The following is a 19,757-nucleotide window of genomic DNA, read 5'->3' as shown; positions in this document are numbered from 1 at the left end:
TGTTTCCATGAAAACAGTATTGCTTTTGTTTTAGGGATATTTAATGCTAATCTATTTTCGGCAAGCCAATTTTTGATGGTGTCTAATTTTTTATTGATCTGGGCGATTTCTTCAATGCATTCGGGATTTAAAGGATGGAACAACTGAATGTCGTCTGCATAAGTGTATGAGGAGAAGCCAATGGATTGGCATAAACTAAATAGAGGTGAAAGAAAAATGTTGAAGAGTAGAGGTGATAGTATGGAACCTTGAGGGATTCCATAACTAAGCGAGTAAGGTTTTGAACTAGTATTGTTAAGATGGACTGTATATTGTCTATTTGCTAAAAAAGAGACAAACCATTGTAACACCTGATCATCTAAAAGTAATGCATGGTCTATAGTGTCAAATGCGGCTGATAGGTCCAAAGAAAAAAGTATAACGGAATTGTGGTGATCTAGGTGATAATTTATATTGGTTGTAAGCCCGATCAAAGAATATTCTGTACTATGGTTTTTTCTAAAACCTGTTTGATTCGGATATAAAACGTTGGTGGATTCAGCAAAGTCAGACAGTTGTTCAAAGACTACTCTTTCAGTTAGCTTGGCCAGAAATGGGATATTAGCGATAGGACGGTAATTTGAAACTTCCTCAGAACTAATTGTCCGATCCTTCAATATGGGTGAAATTATTGCTTTTTTCCAGGATGCTGGCACTGAACCTGTACTAAGACTTTTTAAAATGAAGGAGTGAATAAAGGGACCTAAGTAAGAAAAAAATTTTTTTAGAATAATCGGAGGAATGATTTCTAAACGTGAGCCTTTAATGTTAATTTTTTGGAAAAGATTTTCGATATGTTCAAGAGAAGGTAGATTAAAAGTGGAACATTTAGCAATGGGAAGATAGGTTTCGTGCGAACTGTCGGTGAAATCGACTAACACTGACTGATCAAAATTTTGACGAATATCTCTAATTTTTTTTTGAAAATGATTGGCTAGATCTTGGGCTGATGGATTTTTATTATTGTTACTGTCCTTCTGGACAGTAGGAACAATAGATTTTAGGATGGAATAAAGAATAGATGGATTTTTAGCCTTTGATATTTTATTGGAGTAAAATTGTCCTTTAATCTGATTTATGTGGGAAGTAGTCTTCCTAATCGCTCTTACATCTGCACGCCAAGTCAGTGAACTTCCAAGTAGTGGTTTTAGATTCACCATATACCAGATTCTATTATGATAGGGTGGTACTTTGAACTCATCCGAAATTCCATCCAAAATTTGTCTCGGAATTTCTTCTTTCCAAGACCGCATTCTCACCTGATGAAACAGCTCTCCACACCTTGGACTATAACTAAGCCCTTGCTTTCTACTTAGATCACACCAGGTCTTATAGAGCTGCAACTCGGCTTTTTTTCTCATTTGACGCTAACAGACTGGGTGTTCCTGTTACTAAGAGAACAATATCCATTTGGCTAGCAGATTGTATCTCCTTGACTGATGCTAGGCGGCCATGTCACTACTCACAAAGTACGAGCTATGGTATCTTCAATTGTCCATCTTTGCTCTACACCTATTGACATTTGTAGATCTGCCACTTGGTCCTCAATCCATATTTTCACTTCTCACTACTGATTAGATCAGCACTCTAGAAGAGAGAGACTCAATATAGTAAAGCAGTACTCAGAAATTTATTGTCTCTTTAGAAGCCATCTTCTCTCCATCCTTTTGGAATTTCAACCCTTTTAGAGGCATGAGCCTGACTGCTTAGAAACCTCACTCTCTTCTCTCACTCCTATTGTCAGGTATTTCTCCATCACTCCTTTCTGCTCCTGGATCCAATTCCTCCTGGGTCTCTCTTCCTCATTCTCATCCACCCCCATGCCCAAAATCTCTTTCCCTCCCTTGCACCCTGGGTCCAGTATCTAACTTTACCCTCCCCCTTCTCTGTTCCCCCTTCCACTGCCATATCCAATATTTGTTTCTTTTCTGCTGTCCACTGTCTCTCTCCCCCTGCCTTGAGCCCTGGGTCTATCCCCCCCATGCAGCATCACTCCTTTCCTACTTTCCATCACGTGCCACATTTTTCTCTCTCTCCCCATGCAGTATCTCTCCTTCCCCTGCACCCTGGGGTCCAACATCTCTCCCTTCCAAGTGCAAGAGGAGTGGATCTCGATTAGGGCAATGTTGGGAAGGGTACTTTTAAAACAAGAACATTTTCAGAAAATGTTTTTGAAAACAAATGTCAATGCAGATTGTTCATACTTGACAATACAAAGTTAAGGCTTTGTTAACTTTTTTTAGAAGACTCCTGAAGAAGGTACTAATCAAAGTACAGAAACGCTGGTAGCGTTGTCAGTTTACTTCACTACTTTTCATTAAAGATCCCAAATGGAAGCATCTCTTCTACTGGTAGTGTATTCCATGTTTTTGCAACTTGGTACCAAAGGAGTTAAGTTGGGTCTTATACTTTATTCCTTTCAGAGATGGGAATGATAAGATTGGTCAGTTTGGGTTTCATTGTTCATTTTGTCTTCCTAGTAACTCTGTGTATCTAGAAAAGATTTCAGGGGACTCTTTGTGAAGCTAGGTAGCATGTCTTGAATTCACATCTACACTGGAGTTCATCGGAGCTCTCTTAGACATGACTCAAGTTTGAGCTTTTCTACTGCAGCAGAGAGCTAACAATTTGATTCGCTTGCCCCAGAAAGTCTCTGCTTTGTTAATCATAATAGCACATCTTGTAGTCACTAAAGGTCCTCATCTGCCAATAAAGGGTCCAAATCACAGGGGCTATGTGCCAACTCTATGGATATACCCCAGTCTCAGGAATCACTCTCCTTGGTCATCAGCTATCTCCTTTGATAGAGAAGTCTTTCTCCATATGGTTCAAAAGAGCCCAAGCTGCTTTTGGGATCCAGCTGACTTCCATGTCTTTTCTGGAGGTTAATTTTACACTCGGGGTGAAATACTTGAAGGCAATATCAGAATTTCATCTCAACCAATCCATTGTACTTCCAAGACCTCATTCTCATCCTGGAGAATCAGCTCCTCATACCTTGGACTGTAAGCGAGCTTTGGCCTTCTGCTTAGAACGCACCAAACCACACAGATCTGCTCCTCAACTTTTTCTCTCTTTCGATCCGAACAAGTTGGGACATCCGATTTCTAAGCGAACAATCTCCAACTGGATGGCTGCTTGTATCTCTTTCTGCTATGGTCAGGCTGGACTGCATCTACAGAGTGAAGTCAAAGCCCACAAAGTCAGAGCCATGGCGGCTTCAGTAGCTTTCCTTAGATTCACTCCTATTGAGGACATTTGCAAAGCTGTCACCTGGTCCTCGGTTCATACTTTCACCTCTCATTATTGTCTGGATGTTTTCTCCAGACGGGATGGCCATTTTGGCCTGAATTGCCAACACTCCCACCATCCCATTCTGGTTAGCTTGAAGGTCAACCACAAGTGATAATAGGCTGCCTGCTTGTCCTGGGATAAAGCACAGTTACTTACCGTAACAGGTGTTATCCAGGGACAGCAGGCAGCTATTCTCACAACCCACCCATCTCCCCTGGTTGGCTTCTCTGCTGGCTATCTGAACGGAGGAGACACGCCCTGTTCTGGGCAGGAAGGCACATGCGCGGTGCGGCAGACTTGAAACTTCTTTGTTTTCTACAAGTAAGTCTGCTTGTGAGGCTGTCCACATCTGGGCTCCATGGATGACATCACCCACATGTGAGAATTGCTGCCTGCTGTCCCTGGATAACACCTGTTAACGGTAAATAACTGCTTTTTCTCATTATGGTAAAGTCTGTTCTAATAGCTGGCGTATATTAGGTATTTGGTTAATGCTTCCTTAAACTAAGAAAAGCCTTCCCTAGATCTTAGGTAAGTATTCAGTTTTTGTTTTTGGAGGTTTTTTTTTTAATTTTGTGCAAAAATCTTATTTTAAAGACTAGAAATCTTATTTTAAAGACTAAAAATCTTATTTTAAAGACTTGTGAAAAAGGTAAACATATGTACAATGTAGACATTTAATATTTTCTCTTATTTATTTTAGATAACTTAAGTCAAGAAGAAATTGGAGAGCCTATACTGGATGCAATAGTGGAAGCTGGAGATGTATTATATTTTCCTCGTGGATTTATCCATCAAGGGAACTGTCTTCCAGATGCACACTCCCTTCATATCACAATTTCTTCCTATCAGAAGAACTGCTGGGGGGACTTGCTGGGAAAGGTAGGAAATTGCCTAAATACAGAGGAACTTCACCACTTAAATTTTATCTTAGCCAGAGATGTCAGGATGGCTGAATATAGGGAATTCAGTTTACTGTGGTGATGTCCTTTATAGCAAAGTCTTTGCATATCTCTGTTGAGTTATTAGTGTTGAGTTGATTAGGTTATGTTGGGTTATGCTGCAGGAACGAGTTACTAAATGTCCACTGCAGTATACGAAGGCTGTTCAAAAAGTATCGGACTTTTATTCATAAAAAATATTCGTATTCAGATAAAACAATCTTATACTAATATCCTTCAAAGTAGTCCCCTTGGGCTGCCACACACTTCTTTCAATGGTTCTGCCACTGTCTTTCAATGGTTCTGCCACTTCTTTCAATGGTTCTGCCACTCTTTTGAGATTGATCGCAACTGGCCCATCACATTCTGAATGATGTCTTCTCTTGACTGATATCTGGACCCTTTCAGGGGCATTTTCAACTTGGGGAAAAGGCCGAAGTCACACGGAGCCATATCGGGAGAGTAGGGAGCCTGAAGAATCACAGGTGTGTTGTGTTTGGCCAGGAAACTCCATATCAAATGTGAAGAATGGGCATGTGCATTATCATGATGGAGCTGCCAATTGCCCACTGCCCACAGGTCCGGCCATTTGCGTCTCACAGCGTTATGAAGTTGACGCAGAACCTCTTGGTAGTACCCCTCTTGGTAGTGCCATGTGGTGCATACTAATCTAATCTTCTATTTCTGCATCCTATTTACCCTAGCAACACCGCTTGCTGCTCCAAATTCATCAATAACGCTGAATCTTGTTTAAAGACACTATTTTTCATTTTTACTTTATTTTCCTTGTAATATTATGAATTTCTTTAACATTATCTATTATTTTTAATTCTGCCTTTATTATGTTATATCTCCTCATTTAAATTCTCTTCCAGGTTCTATTTTCCAACGGTTCTCCCTTTTATATCTATTCCTTTTTTCTCCTCTATTCCACTACCAAAGTACTAATCAGATCTATGCTATCTAGTTAAAATGTTTAACATTAATCTTCTTCTTTATTTTTTCACTTCTTTATCAACTTTCAGGTGCTTTAGTTAGATTGTGAGCCTTCGGGACAGTAAGGGAATTTTATTAAGCACCTTTCTTACTTCTTACTTTCAATTTAAATGTATATTTTCTTAAAACCGCTTAGAACCTAACGGATGTAGCGGTATACAAGAAATAAATTACATTACATTACATCACACATACCATGCCACTGGAGTCAAAGAAGACAGTCAACATGACTTTGCCATTGCTGCAGACCTGCCTTGCTTTTTTTGGCATCTGAGATGTTGAATGCTTCCATTGTGATGACATCAACTTGGTTTCTGGGTCGTACCCATAAACCCAGGACTCTTCACCAGTGATCACTGTGCTGAGGAAGTTGGGATAACTGTTCACAGTCTCCAGCATATCTTGTGCAATCTCCAAACGGAGTTGCTTCTGCTCGATTGTTAGCAGCTTTGGCACGAACGTCACTGAAATTCTCCTGAAGCCCAAATCCTCAGTCAAAATGGAATGAACGGATACAATGCTGATTTTCGCCTCATCTACAAATTCTCTGATCGTGATTCGATAATCCTGCATCACTAGGGTCTTCACTTGGTCAATGACAATCTCACTTCTGGATGTTGAGGGCCTACCAGAACGTGCTTCACTCTCCACTGATGAGCGGCTTAGAGTGTCTGACCTAGATGTAAATCACCAGGACCGTCTCGCTAATGCTCCATGTCTAGGTGATGAGCTCTTCGGACCATCTACCGACACTGCCACACTCAGTCTGTTAAGCCTGCTCCTTCATATCAGCGCAGGTTCTCTGCCAAGGCTTCTGCTCCTCCTCATCCTCCACTGAAAAGACAAGCAACAACCACGTCAGGTAAAAACCCAACCGTGTAACTCAGTCAAAACTTTCCCAGCCTTTTTGACGTGTTCCTACAGAGCATACCACAGTTCCACTTCTATAACCTCTCCCTCAGCCTATAGGGGGTCGGCTTCAGTATTACATCAATCGTGAGCTCATCACCTCCAATCTCTGGGTGTTAAACATCATTCGCCAAGGGTATATTCTTTACTTCAACACCCTTCCTCCAGATCATCCTCCAAGAGAGGCTACTTCCAACCCTGTGCAGTCCTCTTCAATGCTATCGAGGAAGATCCTCAGTCAGCAAACTTAGAGATTTTACTCCCATTACTTCTTAGTTCCAAAGAAGATGGGAGGACTTCATCCAATTCTGGATCTCAGGTCCCTCAACATGTTATCTCTAGCCATACTCTATCCTCTCTTGGTTCAAAACGACTAGCTATGCTCTCTGGATCTCAAGGAAGCCTATACTCATATACCGATTCATCTAGCTTCCCAGAAATACCTTCGTTTCCAAGTGAATCAACGTCATTACCAGTACAAGGTACTTCCGTTCGGTACATCTTCTCCACGGGTCTTCACAAAGTGCCTGATTGTGGTTGCGGAAGTCTTACGAACTCACAGTCTTCAGGTCTTTCATTATCTGGACGATCGGTTTATCAAGTCCCACTCGTCTCGGGATGTTGCTCTCGCGACGATTCACACCATCTCATTTCTTCAAACTTTGAGTTTTGAAATCAGTTACCCCAAATCGAACCTTCAACTGACTCAACGGCTCCAGTTCATTTGGGGCCATTCTTGATACCACTGTTATGAGAGCGTTTTTTCCTCCAGATTTTCAAAACGCTCTTCACCTGTGTCAGCAGCTGCTTCACATCAACACAATCTCAGCGAGACGCATGATGATTGTCCTGGGTCACATGGCCTCCACAGTCCGTTTCCCCACTTGCCAGGCTACCCGTTCACACTCCTCAGTGGACCCTTGCTTCTCTGTGGTCTCAAGCGACAGATCATCTCTCACAGTGTATTTCTGTAACCTCGTCTCTTCAACAGTCGATTCACTGGTGGATAATCTCCAATCTGACCAGAGGTCTGCTTTTCCACTTGCCTCCTGATCAACAGGTGATAATGATGGATGCATCCTCTTATGCCTCAGGGGTGCACCTGGATGATCTTCAGACCCAGGGTCAGGGTCACAGAGCACAAATTTCACATCAACTTTCACATCAACTTACTCGTGCTCAGAGCGATGTATTATGCTTTCAAAGCTTTCCAATATCTCTTGAGCCCTCAAGTCCTTCTCCTTCGCATGGACAATCAAATAGCAATGTACTACATAAACAAGCAAGGAGGCACGGGATCTCTCCCGCTTTGCCAGGAGTCCCAGAAAATCTGGCTTTGGGCGACTGCTCGCAACCTTTTCTTGAAGGCAGTCTGCATTCAGGGTGAGAAGAATTCCTTGGCAGACAACCTTAGCAGAACTCTTCAGCCTCACGAATGGACAATCAGCTCTGCAGCTCTCCATCCCATTTTTGTACAGTGGGGCACTCCGCAAGTGGACTTGTTTGCAGCTCCTCGCAATCGCAGTTTGCCCCATTTCTGCTCCAGACTATACTCTCCCCACCATCTGGAAGCCGATGCATATCTTCTGGATTGACCGCAAATGTTTCTCTATGCGTTGCCTCCCACTCCTCTCATGTTGTGGACTCTTTTCAAACTCAAATGGGAATTAGCCACCATGATTCTAATTGCTCCTCGGTGGCCCAGACAACATTGGGTCTCCCTTCTACTTTAGCTCAGCGCCAGGGAGCCAGTACCTCTACCAATTTTTCCTACTCTGCTTAAGCAGAATCAAGGATCCCTTCTATATCCCAACCTGCAATCATTACACCTGACAGCTTGATATCTCTCTGGCTGAATCCATCTGGATTACATCTCTCAGCCTGTCCGCAATATCATAAATGCCTCCAGGAAACCAGCTACTCAACAATGTTATCAACAAAAGTGGACTAGGTTCTCTTCCTGGTGTCTTCTTAATCATCACGATCCAACTTCTTTGTCAGTTGAACTACTGTTGGATTAACTACTTCATCTGTCTGACTCTGGACTTAAATCTAAATCTGTTGGTCCATCTCAGTGCTATTACAGCTTTCCACCTTCCAGTTGAGAGTAAACCTCTCACTGTTCATCCTTTGGTCTCCAGATTCATGAAAGGACTTTTCAGTGTGAAACCACCTCTCAAACCTCCTCCAGTACTCTGAGACCTTAATGTGATCCTTTTCAGGTTAATGAAGCCTCCCTTTGGCCACAGCTCATCTCAAGTTTTTCACCTGGAAAGTTGTTTTTCTCATATCACTTACTTCGACCAGGAGAGTCAGTGAGCTACAAGCATTAGTGGCAGACCCACCATTCACTGTTTTTCACCATGACAAAGTGGTTCTGCTCACCCATCCAAAGTTCTGCTGAAAGTTGTAACTGAGTTTCATCTCAATCAGTCGATTGTCCTTCCAGTTTTTTTACCTAAGCCTCATGCTCATGCAGGAGAAATGGCTTTTCACACTCTGGACTGTAAACGTGCTTTGGCCTATTACATCGACAGGACAAAACCTCATCGTACATTTCCCCAACTCTTCGTATCATTTGATCCTAACAAGTTGGGGCATTCTATTTCCAAATGAACGATTTCCAACTGGTTGGCTGCCTGTACATCTTATGTTATGCTCAGACTGGACTGCAATTGGAGAGCTTCTGTATGGCAGCTTCTGTAGCTTTTCTTAGATCTACTCCTATTGAGGAAATCTGTAAGGCTGCTACCTGGTCCTCGGTTCATACCTTCACCTCACAATATTGTCTGGAATCTTTTTCCAGATGGGATGGGCACTTCGGCCAGTCAGTATTACAAAATTTATTTTCTTAAAGGCCAAACTCCCACCATCCCTTTCTGGTTAGCTTGCAGATCACTTATATGTGAGAATATGCTGCCTGCTTGTCCTGGGATAAAGCACAAAAAGGGGTAGAAACATGGGTGTGTCTTATGGAGCGAATATACCCACCCCCCACCCCTGGTACCTTTTTTTTTTTTAATCCAGGCGATCCAGGCAGGCAGACCCCCCCCCCCCACCCCCAGTACTTTTTATCTAAATTCGGGCAGTCCGGCGCTGAATCTCCTGCCCCTCCAGCGCTGGATGGCTGCCTCCATGCTTTGGCTGAGTGAAGCAAAATGCGGGCGTGAGCTTTTCGCCGCTTGCCTGGTGCTGTAGTGCCTTTCTGTACTGATCTTTATTCTATACCTTTATCGGTGGCATGTTAGCATCGACTCCAGTAGATGCATGCCTTTCTGTACCGATGTTTATTCCATACCTTCATCAGTGGCATATTAGCATTGAGTTTACTTGATGCATGTACTGATGTTTCAGCCACATTGATGCAGTATCGCAGTGACATCGATACTTCCATCTACTTGCATCGGTGGCATATTAGCATTGACTCCGGTTGATGCATGTCTTTTGGTACTGGTGTTTTAACCAGTCGATGCCTCACAGTGGATACTGCCCTATCAATTAAGCATCGAGTCCATTTAATGCATGTCTTTCTGTACCGATGTTTATTCCAAACCTTCATCAGTAGCATATTAGCATCAAGTCTATTTGATGCATGCCTTTCTGTACCGATGTTTATTCCAAGCCTTCATCAGTGACATATTAGCATCGAGTCTATTTGATGCATGTACCGATGTTTCAACCACATCGACGCAGTATGGCAGTGACATCGATACTTCCATCTACGTGCATCAGTGGCATATTAGCATTGACTCCGGTTGATGCATGCATTTCTATACCAATGTTTCAACCACGTCGATGCAGGTGTAATGCGGTGACGTCGATACTTTCATCTACGTGCATCGGTGGCATATTAGCATCGACTCCGGTTGATGCATACCTTTCTGTACCGATGTTTATTCCATACCTTCTTCAGTGTCATATTAGCATTGAGACTTTTGATGCATGCCTTCTGTCTGATGTTTCAACCATGTCGACGTAGGTGTATTGCAGTGACATTGATACTTCCATCTACGTGCATCGGTGGCATATTAGTATCGACTCCAGTTGATGCATGTCTTTCGGTACCGGTGTTTTAACCATGTCGATGCCTCACAGTGGATACTGCCCTGCCAATTAAGCATCGAGTTCATTTAATGCATGGCTTTCTGAACGATACAAGTTGTCATTTCTGAAGTGCATTGCCTTTTCAGGCACTCATGCTTCAACGCCTGTGGCCCCTTCTGTACCACTTGATTTTACATGGTCATGGTGCCTCCTCTTCATTGATGAACATCGGTGCAGGTTATTGGTTGAAGTACAGAGCCTCCTCTTTATCTGCATCGGTTACTGATCCATGCTAAGCATAGCATATTCATTGACAATACTTTCTCCAGGTTCTTCTTACATCGTAGCATCGATGATTATCAAACCTGTATGTGATATTGCCTTGTATGTAGCAGTTTTTCTTCAATACTATGGTGTCCACATCGGTGGTACTTCTCCGAGATACATCATCAAGGATTAACTCCACATCGTTACAGATGTCTCCTCCTATGCAGGTTATATCTCCTCTTGGGCATACATCCTCGTTGAGATCTTCTACCCCTCGATACCCTGCAGCACCATTGCTACCAGCTCATTCTCCTCAGTACTTAGTTTTCCACGGAGCTAAGTAATGTTTCTGAACACTGTTCAGTTTTTTGCCTTTTGTCTTTTCACTCACAAGTATTTTTTCTTCTTTTCTTCAGTTTACTTGGTTTTTTTTTTCTTTAAAAAAAATAAACCCAAAAAACAAAAGAGTGGGGAAACATTTTTTTTTTCCTTTCTTTTGTCCTCGCGGGCTTTGCTCAACGAAGCTTTTTCTTTTTCCCTCAGCCATTGAATTCAATTTGGCTGACGCAGTCTTACATTCGCTGTTAATATTCTTCAATTGTGCGGCAGGCACTGGCCTTTGCAGTTAGTGCTTTCGGGACTTGAATCGGAAAACATCGGCTGCACTCGCTGTTTCTACCCTGCAGACACGTTCAATATTGAGCCATAAACTTCAATGAAAAAATCGTTCAAGACCGGGATGGAGAAGACCTCGCACCTTTGCACGTGACAGCTACATCGACTTCCAGCATCGGGGGAACCAGCTTAGAAGCATCCACTTCTCTGCAAGTATTATAGGTCTCTACAGCATCTCTTGATGCAGGCCACTCGATGATGCCACCGCTCCCCAGCTATGCAGGTTGTCTCTGTCATATGGTTTGCATCCTCATCGAGGTCATCCATTTGAGACAACCTGCTGCACTGATGGTACCAGCTGTTGAGCCATCAGTACCAGTAGATACAACTGGCATCGCAAGTCACTATTGCATCGAGTCCCTTGATGCTGACCAAGCGATGACCACTCTGCAGCTTGCTTCTCCTACATCGAAGTGTGCATTCTTTTTTTTATTTTTTATTTATTAAGAATTTGAAAATTATATCCAAGAACATACTTGTTTAAGAAATACAGAAAGATTTGTACAAACAGGAAATTCAAGAAATAAAATAATCCATAAGTCTTTCTTAGACCACAATCAGATCAAAAATCGAGATTTCCAGATGAAATTAAAGAGATTATTCTATGTGTGCATTCTCTTCAAGGTCATCCTCTCGAGGGGCAAGCCGGAGCACCGATGGTACCAACCGATAAGCCAGCGGTATCATTGTTTTTCTATCCATGAAAGGCTCGATGCGCTTTTCCACCAGGAGTTGGGTGATATCTTTAAACTCCTCACCTCAACATTGACTCACTCGGTACTTGCCCAGCCTCAGCATATGGCCAATGGGTCCTTTGCTACCTCAATCTGTCGCTCTGATATGGCATCGACATGGACATCACTCTCCGCGATATTCCACATTGATCACCGCAAATCTAGCTCTTGGTACTTTCTATCCCCTCTTAGATCATAACGACTACCTGTGTTTCTCTAGCTCTAAAGAAGCTTCCATTCATTCCATCCATTCCACAGGAACTTCCTTACAGGGTTTGGTGCTTGGACCCGTGCTTTTCAACATATTTATAAACGACCTGGAAACTGGTACGACGAGCAAGATGATTAAATTTGCAGACGATTCAAAGTTATTCAGACTAGTGAAGACACAGAAGGATTGTGAAGACCTGCAACGTGACATAAACACGCTCGAGAAATGGGCTGCGACATGGCAAATGAGGTTTAACATGGATAAGTATAGAGTGATGCATGTCGGTAACAAAAATCTTATACATGAATACAGGATGTCTGATGCGATACTTGGAGAGTCCCCCCAAGAAAGAGACTTGGGAGTACTGGTTGACAAGTCAATGAAGCTGTCTGCGTAATGCGCGGTGGTGGCGAAAAGGACAAAGAGAATACTAGGAATGATTAAGAAGGGGATCACGAACTGATCGGAGAAGGTTATCATGCCGCTGTACCGGGCTATGGTATGCCCCCACCTGGAATACTGCGTCCAGCACTGGTCGCCGTACATCAGGGGTGTCAAACTCAATCACATAAGGGGCCAAAATCTGAAAAAAAGGCTAAGTCGCGGACCAAATTTTTAATTAAGATACTTAGGGGTCCTTTTAAGATATGCTAATCTATGTAGCATGCGCTAAATGCGCACCTTAATAAAACGACCCCTAAGTGAGTAAGGCTTAGTGTTAGCAGAAATAAAGGGTTACAACGTCTCCAACCCCACACTGGCTTTGTGTTTTGAAAAGCTGTCCAGACGCCTGGATAGTCGTCTAAAAAGAGGACATGTCTGGGTAAATTTGGATATCTGGTAACCCTATCTTTTAGGCCAGAAAGGTTGGCCCAGGGCCAAGGACATTGAGCAAGGACATTGTAAAAAATGGATCGGGACTGAGTGGGAAATTTTGGGAAAAGGACCTAAGGACGCAATGCAGATGCCCAGAGCCAAGGACATTGAACAAGGACACTGTAAAAGAGGGCTCAGGACTGAGTGGGAATTTTTTTGAAGAAGGACCTAAGGACAAATTGCAGGGGTCTAGGACACAAATGAAATTGGCAAACAGGACTAACAGAGAACAACGGAATCCAGAGGGACAACAGGCTGAGGACGAAACAGACACACCACAGGAGGAGGATGACCGAGACGAGGCTTGGGGACTGGCAACTCACAAGGGGGTCGCCAGGAGCACCAAACCACGAGGAAAACCAGCAAGAAAGGCGAACAACCGGGACTTACATTGCCTATACACTAATGCTAGAAGCCTAAGGGCTAAAATGGGAGAGCTAGAAGTCTTAGCCAGCAAAAAGGGCCTAGACATAATTGGAGTCACAGAAACGTGGTGGACTGATGACAATAAATGGGATGTGGCTTTACCAGGGTTCAAACTCTACAGGAGAGATAGGTCACACAAAAAGGGTGGAGGAATAGCGCTATATATATATATAAAGGATTCCATACCTTCAACCAGGATGGAAACAACAGCAAGGGCGGATGACTTGGAATCACTATGGGTTAAGCTATCCGGAGGAACTGGAGCAGACATAAAATTGGGTCTGTACTATCGCCCACCGGGACAAACGGAAGAAATCGACCAGGATCTGGAGGCTGAACTGGGGCAGGTATGCAAAAGTGGAAGTGTGGTGGTGATGGGGGACTTCAACTACCCGGGAATAGACTGGAGTATAGGGCACTCAAACTGCATGAGGGAGACCAAATTCCTGGAGGTCACGAGGGACTGTTTCATGGAACAGTTGGTCACGGAACCAACATGGGGAGATGCCACTCTTGACCTAATCTTCACCGGACTAGGGGGACCCGCTAAGGAGGCGGCGGTACTAGCCCCACTAGGAAACAGCGATCACAACACGATCCAGTACAGGCTAGAAATGGGATCACCAAAGGTGAAAAGAACTACAACGACAGCACTGAACTTCAAAAAAGGGAATTATGATGCCATGAGGAAAATGGTGGGAAAGAAACTCAAGGACACCGCAAGGAAGATGGAGTCCGTAGAAAAAGCCTGGACCTTACTCAAGGGCACGGTGCACGAAGCACAAAACCTGTGTGTCCCCAAGTTCAGGAAAGGGTGCAAAAAAAATAGAACAAAAAACCCAGTGTGGATAACAAATGCAGTGAAAAAGGCGATAAGTGACAAGAAGGCATCATTCAAAAAATGGAAAAAGGACCAATCAGAGGACAACCAAAAGGAGCACAAAAAACATCAAAAGGAGTATCACCGAGTGGTTAGGAAAGCAAAAAGAATATGAAGAGAGACTGGCGGGGGAAGCAATAAACTTCAAATCATTCTTCAGGTACATCAAGGGGAAGCAACCAGCAAGGGAGGAAGTGGGACCCTTGGATGATGGAGACAGAAAGGGAGTGGTAAAGGAGGAAAAGGAGATAGCTGACAGGTTAAACGAGTTCTTCACTTCAGTTTTCACGAGGGAGGACACAACCAACATTCCGGAACCCGAGGAGAATCTAAAAGGAGACCAGGATGAAAATCTGGTCCAACTAGAGGTGAGCAAGGTGGATGTCCTCAGGCAGATAGACAGGCTAAAGAGCGACAAATCGCCAGGTCAGGACGGCATTCACCCAAGGGTACTCAAGGAACTAAGGAACGAAATAGCTGAACCACTTCAACAAATATGCAACCTATCCTTAAAAACTGGAGAGATTCCTGAAGACTGGAAAATAGCAAATGTCACGCCCATCTTCAAGAAAGGCTCAAGGGGAGACCCAGGAAACTACAGGCCGGTGAGCTTGACCTCGGTCCCGGGAAAGATGATGGAAGCGCTGATTAAAGACAGCATCTGGGAACACATCGAAAACACTGAGCAGCTAAAGCCGAGCCAGCATGGCTTCTGCAAGGGCAGGTCATGCCTCACAAACTTATTATACTTCTTTGAGGGGGTAAACAGCCAGGTGGATAAAGGCGAATCTATAGACATCATTTACCTTGACTTCCAAAAAGCCTTCGACATGGTACCACACGAAAGAACCACGGGGTGCAAGGGGAGGTCCACCGATGGATCAAAAACTGGCTGGCGGACAGGAAACAGAGGGTTGGAATAAAGGGCCATTACTCAGACTGGCAATGGGTCACGAGCGGAGTTCCGCAGGGGTCGGATCTGGGACCGCTCCTGTTCAATATATTTATAAACAATCTGGAGGCAGGAACAAAATGTGAGGTTATTAAATTTGTGGATGACACCAAACTATACAGCAGGGTTGAAAACACGGAGGACTGCAAAGATCTCCAAAAAGATCTGACAGCGCTGGAAGAGTGGGCCAAAAAGTGGCAAATGAGCTTCAACATAGGGAAATGCAAGGTCATGCATGTAGGGAAAAAGAACCCGATGTTCACTTACAAAATGGGGGGATCACCGCTAGGGGTGAGTAACCTTGAAAGAGACCTGGGAGTGCTGGTAGACACATCATTGAAGGCGTCGGCGCAGTGCGCCACAGCCTCAAGGAAGGCAAACAAAATGTTGGGCATCATTAAGAAGGGTATCATGACCAGGACGAAGGAAGTCATCCTGCCACTGTATCGTGCAAAGGTGCGCCCGCACCTGGAGTACTGTGTCCAGTACTGGTTGCCGTACCTCAAGAAGGACATGGCGGTACTTGAGAGAGTCCAGAGAAGAGCAACTAAGCTAATAAAGGGTATGGAGTAGAGAATGACACGGGGAAAAAATCTGTCCCCGCCACCATCCCCGGCCCACCATCCTCTGCACCGCCGTTCCCTTCACCTCACCGTCACCGCCATCCCTTTCACCGCCCCGTCACCGCCACTGCCCTCCCATTCACCGCCCCGTCACCGTCCCAGCTGCATCCATATAAGCCTTAGTACTGTAATATTTAGCTTATTCCTTTCTTATAAATCAAAGTTCCTGCTGCTGAACTAGAGAAAGAGAGGTTCAGCTAGCAGGGCTTTGTTTATAAATTTTTATCAACACAACTAATATATTACTTTATCCTAAAGCAAAAAATAAATAAATAGAATTTTTTTTCTACCTTTGTTGTCTGGTTTCTGCTTTCCACATCTTCTCATTCAATTCCTTCCATCCACTGTGTGTCTTCTCTCTGCGTCTTCCATTTGCTGTTACTGTGCCTCTCCCTTCATCCCCACCCCCCCCAATTGGTCTAGCACCCATCTTCTTCCCATTCTGTCTTCAACATTTCCCTTCAGGGTCTGTTCCTCTCTACCCTCCTTCAATGTCTGTCCTATTCCTTTCCACCACCACCCTTCCCTCCCTCCTTTACCATCTGTTCCTTTCTACCACCCTTCAGCTCCTCTCGCGTGGCCTATCTATCTCCCTCTTATTTTCATGGCACGTTACAATGTAATTTGTGCAAGCCACTGGAGCCTGCGAGCTCGGTCCCTGTCCCATCCCCACAAACCATCTCGCTTCTGTGCTCCTATTTTCCCCATTTCTAATATCTCCCCTATATATCTGCCATTGCCCCCCCCCCCCTGTGTCCATATACCATCCCCATGGTATGTCCCCTTTATGTCTCTGTCCCTATGCCCCATGCACATAATTTCCCCTCTTTCTGTTACCTTCCTGTGTCCAGATTTCCCCTATCTTCCTCTTCCATACCAGTGTGTCTCCTCTTTTCAACCCCATCTAGCTTTTTTCCCTCTTTCTTTCCCCCCCCCTGCTTCTAGCATCTGGCTCACCTGCCTGTCCTTCCCTTTCTTTCCTGCTGTGGGTTTTTCTTTCTGTTTTCATCCCCTTGGCCCAGAATCCTTTTCCTTTTCACTCCCTCCTTCCAGTTTGAGCCGGGAACACGGGCGATCGCACGGTCCTCGCAGCCCCCACCTGCCTGCCCAATCGATCGTAGTGATTAGCCAGCTCTCTCCCTTCTTCTCACCTTAGTTTGCAGGCTTTCTTTTTTGGCGACCTACACACTTTCCCAAAGAGCCGCGCACGCGCGGCTGCTCAGTGTTCAATCTTCTGCTCTGCTGCAACTTCCTGTTTCCGGTTGCGTCAGAGCAGAAGATTGAAACTGAGCAGCAGCGGGTGCGCGGCTCTTTGATAGTCGCCGAAAAAGAAAACCTACAAACTAAGGTGAGGAGAAGGGAGAGAGCTGGCTAATCACTAGGATCGATTGGGCAGGCGGGTGTGGGCTGCGGGAACCGCGCGATCCTTCATGCTTCACTGCGGGGACAAGACCATTCACCGCTCCATGGGGCAGTGAATGGCCTTGTCCCCGTCCCCGCAGTGACTGCTAGTTTTCGTTCCCCGTTTTGGCGGGTTACCCGCGGCTAAATGCGGTGGCCGCGGGTAAACCGCCACCGTGTCATTCTCTAGTATGGAGGACCTCTCATATACTGACAGACTGAAAAAGCTGGGGCTTTTCTCCCTGGAAAAGCGGAGACTTAGAGGAGACATGATAGAAACCTTCAAGATCATGAAGGGCATAGAAAGAGTAGACAGGGACAGATTTTTCAAATTATGAGGAACCACAAGTACAAGGGGGCACTCAGAGAAACTGAAAGGAGAAAGGTTTAGAACAAACGCCAGGAAGTTCTTTTTCACCCAGAGGGTGGTGGATACATGAAACGCGCTACCGGAGGATGTGATAAGCAGGAGCATGCTACAGGGCTTCAAAGAATAGGTACGTGGAAGACAAAGGGATTGAGGGGTACAGATAGGAGTAGAGGTAGGTTATAGGGATAGGATTAGAGGCAGTTACAAAATTAGTCAGGGACACTGTTCAGGCAATTAGGCCTGATGGGCCGCTGCGGGAGAGGACCGCTGGGCAAGATGGACCTCTGGTCTGCCTCAGCGGAGGCAACTTCTTATGTTCTTACAAGGGAGGCAACAAACTGATGACTGTGGCATCTCTTAAGTCCTTCCTCCTTTCCTTTTCAGTCTTTATTATCCATTATATCCCTGTGTTTCCTGAAATAAAGAGAGTTAAAATCTGACTGGCAATTTTTTTTTAATCTATTTAAAACTGTGGAAGTGAGTAAATAAATATAAATAAATGAATAGAAATTCTCCACTTACAAACTCAAGAGCACTATTTCAACAGAAGAAAAGGCCTCAGGTATTATCACGGCAGAGCATGAAAGGTCAAACCTTCTCCACCCACATCATCGGCCGAAAAACTTCAGGAGAGAATGTGCTACTGCCACTACTACTCAAGCAGGACTGGACATGTCCAGAAATCCTCTTCTGTAATCTGCCTTGAATCGCAAGGTAACTGCAGGATAAAAATCACTAATGCAATGTAATGCAATGAGATCACTAGCAGCCTTTCATTTTATGTAGGTAACAGTGATACAATATAATAGCCAACGTTTCACAGTATACAACCGTTTCTTCAGGGCTTTATCTACTTTCACTTCCCCACATATATCTGTGAAAAAAGCATATAAGATCATTTTATGTATCTCTATATGATACCTTGAACTGTGGTGAATATATTAACTGTAGTACTCGCTGCATTGTTTGCTTTCTTGCTCTTACCAGCGTCCTGTCGCTGTAGTGGTTTCTCTTGCATAATTTTAACGAGAGCTGTGCCAATCGATCTACTCCACGTCGATCATGTGCTGAACGTCGGCTACTCTTTGCTGATTGCCCAGCTCAGCTCTGGCAAACATGGATTGGTCTTCTTAGAAGCGCAGTTCATTTAATCTCATTCTCAAAAGCTATATGCAGTATAGACCAGACATTTAGTAGAAATAATACCAGTCTATGCACATATTTAACCCTTTGGGTATTACAGAATCAAGCTTGTAAATCCAACGTTGCTCCTTTCGTTGAAGAAGTAACTGTCTATTCCCTCCTCGTTGATCTAATTCTGTGTGGTCAAGTACATAACACCGGAGCTGACAAAAAAATCATGCTAGTGATCTCAGTCCTGCTTGAGTAGTGGCAGTAGCACATTCTCTCCGGAAGTTTTTCGGCCGATGATGTGGGTGGAGGAGGTTTGAACTTTCAAGCTCTGCCGTGATAATACCTGAGGCCTTTTCTTCCGTTGAAATAGTGCTCTTGAGTTTGTAAGTGGAGTATTTCTATTCATCAGGTTTGTTTTTTTTTAATACAAATTCTTTGATGTGGTTGTATGTGCTCAAGCTTTAATATTTTGATACAGGCAGAAGGAATTTTTTGTTTACCACAGTTTTTCTTGTATTCATAGAATTTTTCTACCTCTCGCCACTTCTGCATCACTGTAAAATGTTGTTAGATTGCAGTTTTGTCTGTCAAGTGCCATATATATATTAAACATCATATTGAAAAATAATTCCTACTCAGTCATCTCCTTATGACATGGTAGGATTTTGAAGCAAGTGGCAATATTGACATCTTGTGCTTATGCCCTCTAACTGTTATAAAAGACTAGGAAGAACGCAAACCATTTTGATTCCTGATTCACTTGGTTACTTCTAAAAATGAACTTGTGATTAAAAGTACATTACTTCTCTTTCTCTAGCTCCTTCCTGCAGCTTTGCAGGTAGCCATTGAAGATGATGTCCAGTTCCGACAAGGGCTTCCTTTAGATTACCTTGAGTATATGGGCGTGCAGAATTCTGACATGGTAATGTATGTTCTGTGCACACAAACCTACCCTTGGCATTAACAGAAATATGCATAATCAGAA

The 19,757-nt window shown here is 44.0% G+C and overlaps 1 protein-coding gene across 2 annotated transcripts in view; it reads left to right on the top strand.

Annotated features, from left to right (window-relative positions):
- Positions 1-19,757, top strand: part of RIOX1 (ribosomal oxygenase 1) — a 368,994-nt gene that overhangs the window by 239,567 nt on the left and 109,670 nt on the right. For both annotated transcript variants that reach the window (XM_033936262.1, XM_033936263.1), the window contains exons 9-10: positions 4,037-4,215; positions 19,590-19,694. In XM_033936262.1, coding sequence (XP_033792153.1) covers positions 4,037-4,215; positions 19,590-19,694 — 284 coding nt within the window. The remainder of the gene's footprint in view (positions 1-4,036; positions 4,216-19,589; positions 19,695-19,757) is intronic.

This window comes from Geotrypetes seraphini, chromosome 3 (genome assembly GCF_902459505.1).
Source record: "Geotrypetes seraphini chromosome 3, aGeoSer1.1, whole genome shotgun sequence".
Classification (NCBI taxonomy): Eukaryota; Metazoa; Chordata; class Amphibia; order Gymnophiona; family Dermophiidae; genus Geotrypetes; species Geotrypetes seraphini.
This window is presented reverse-complemented; position numbering and strand designations above follow the sequence as displayed.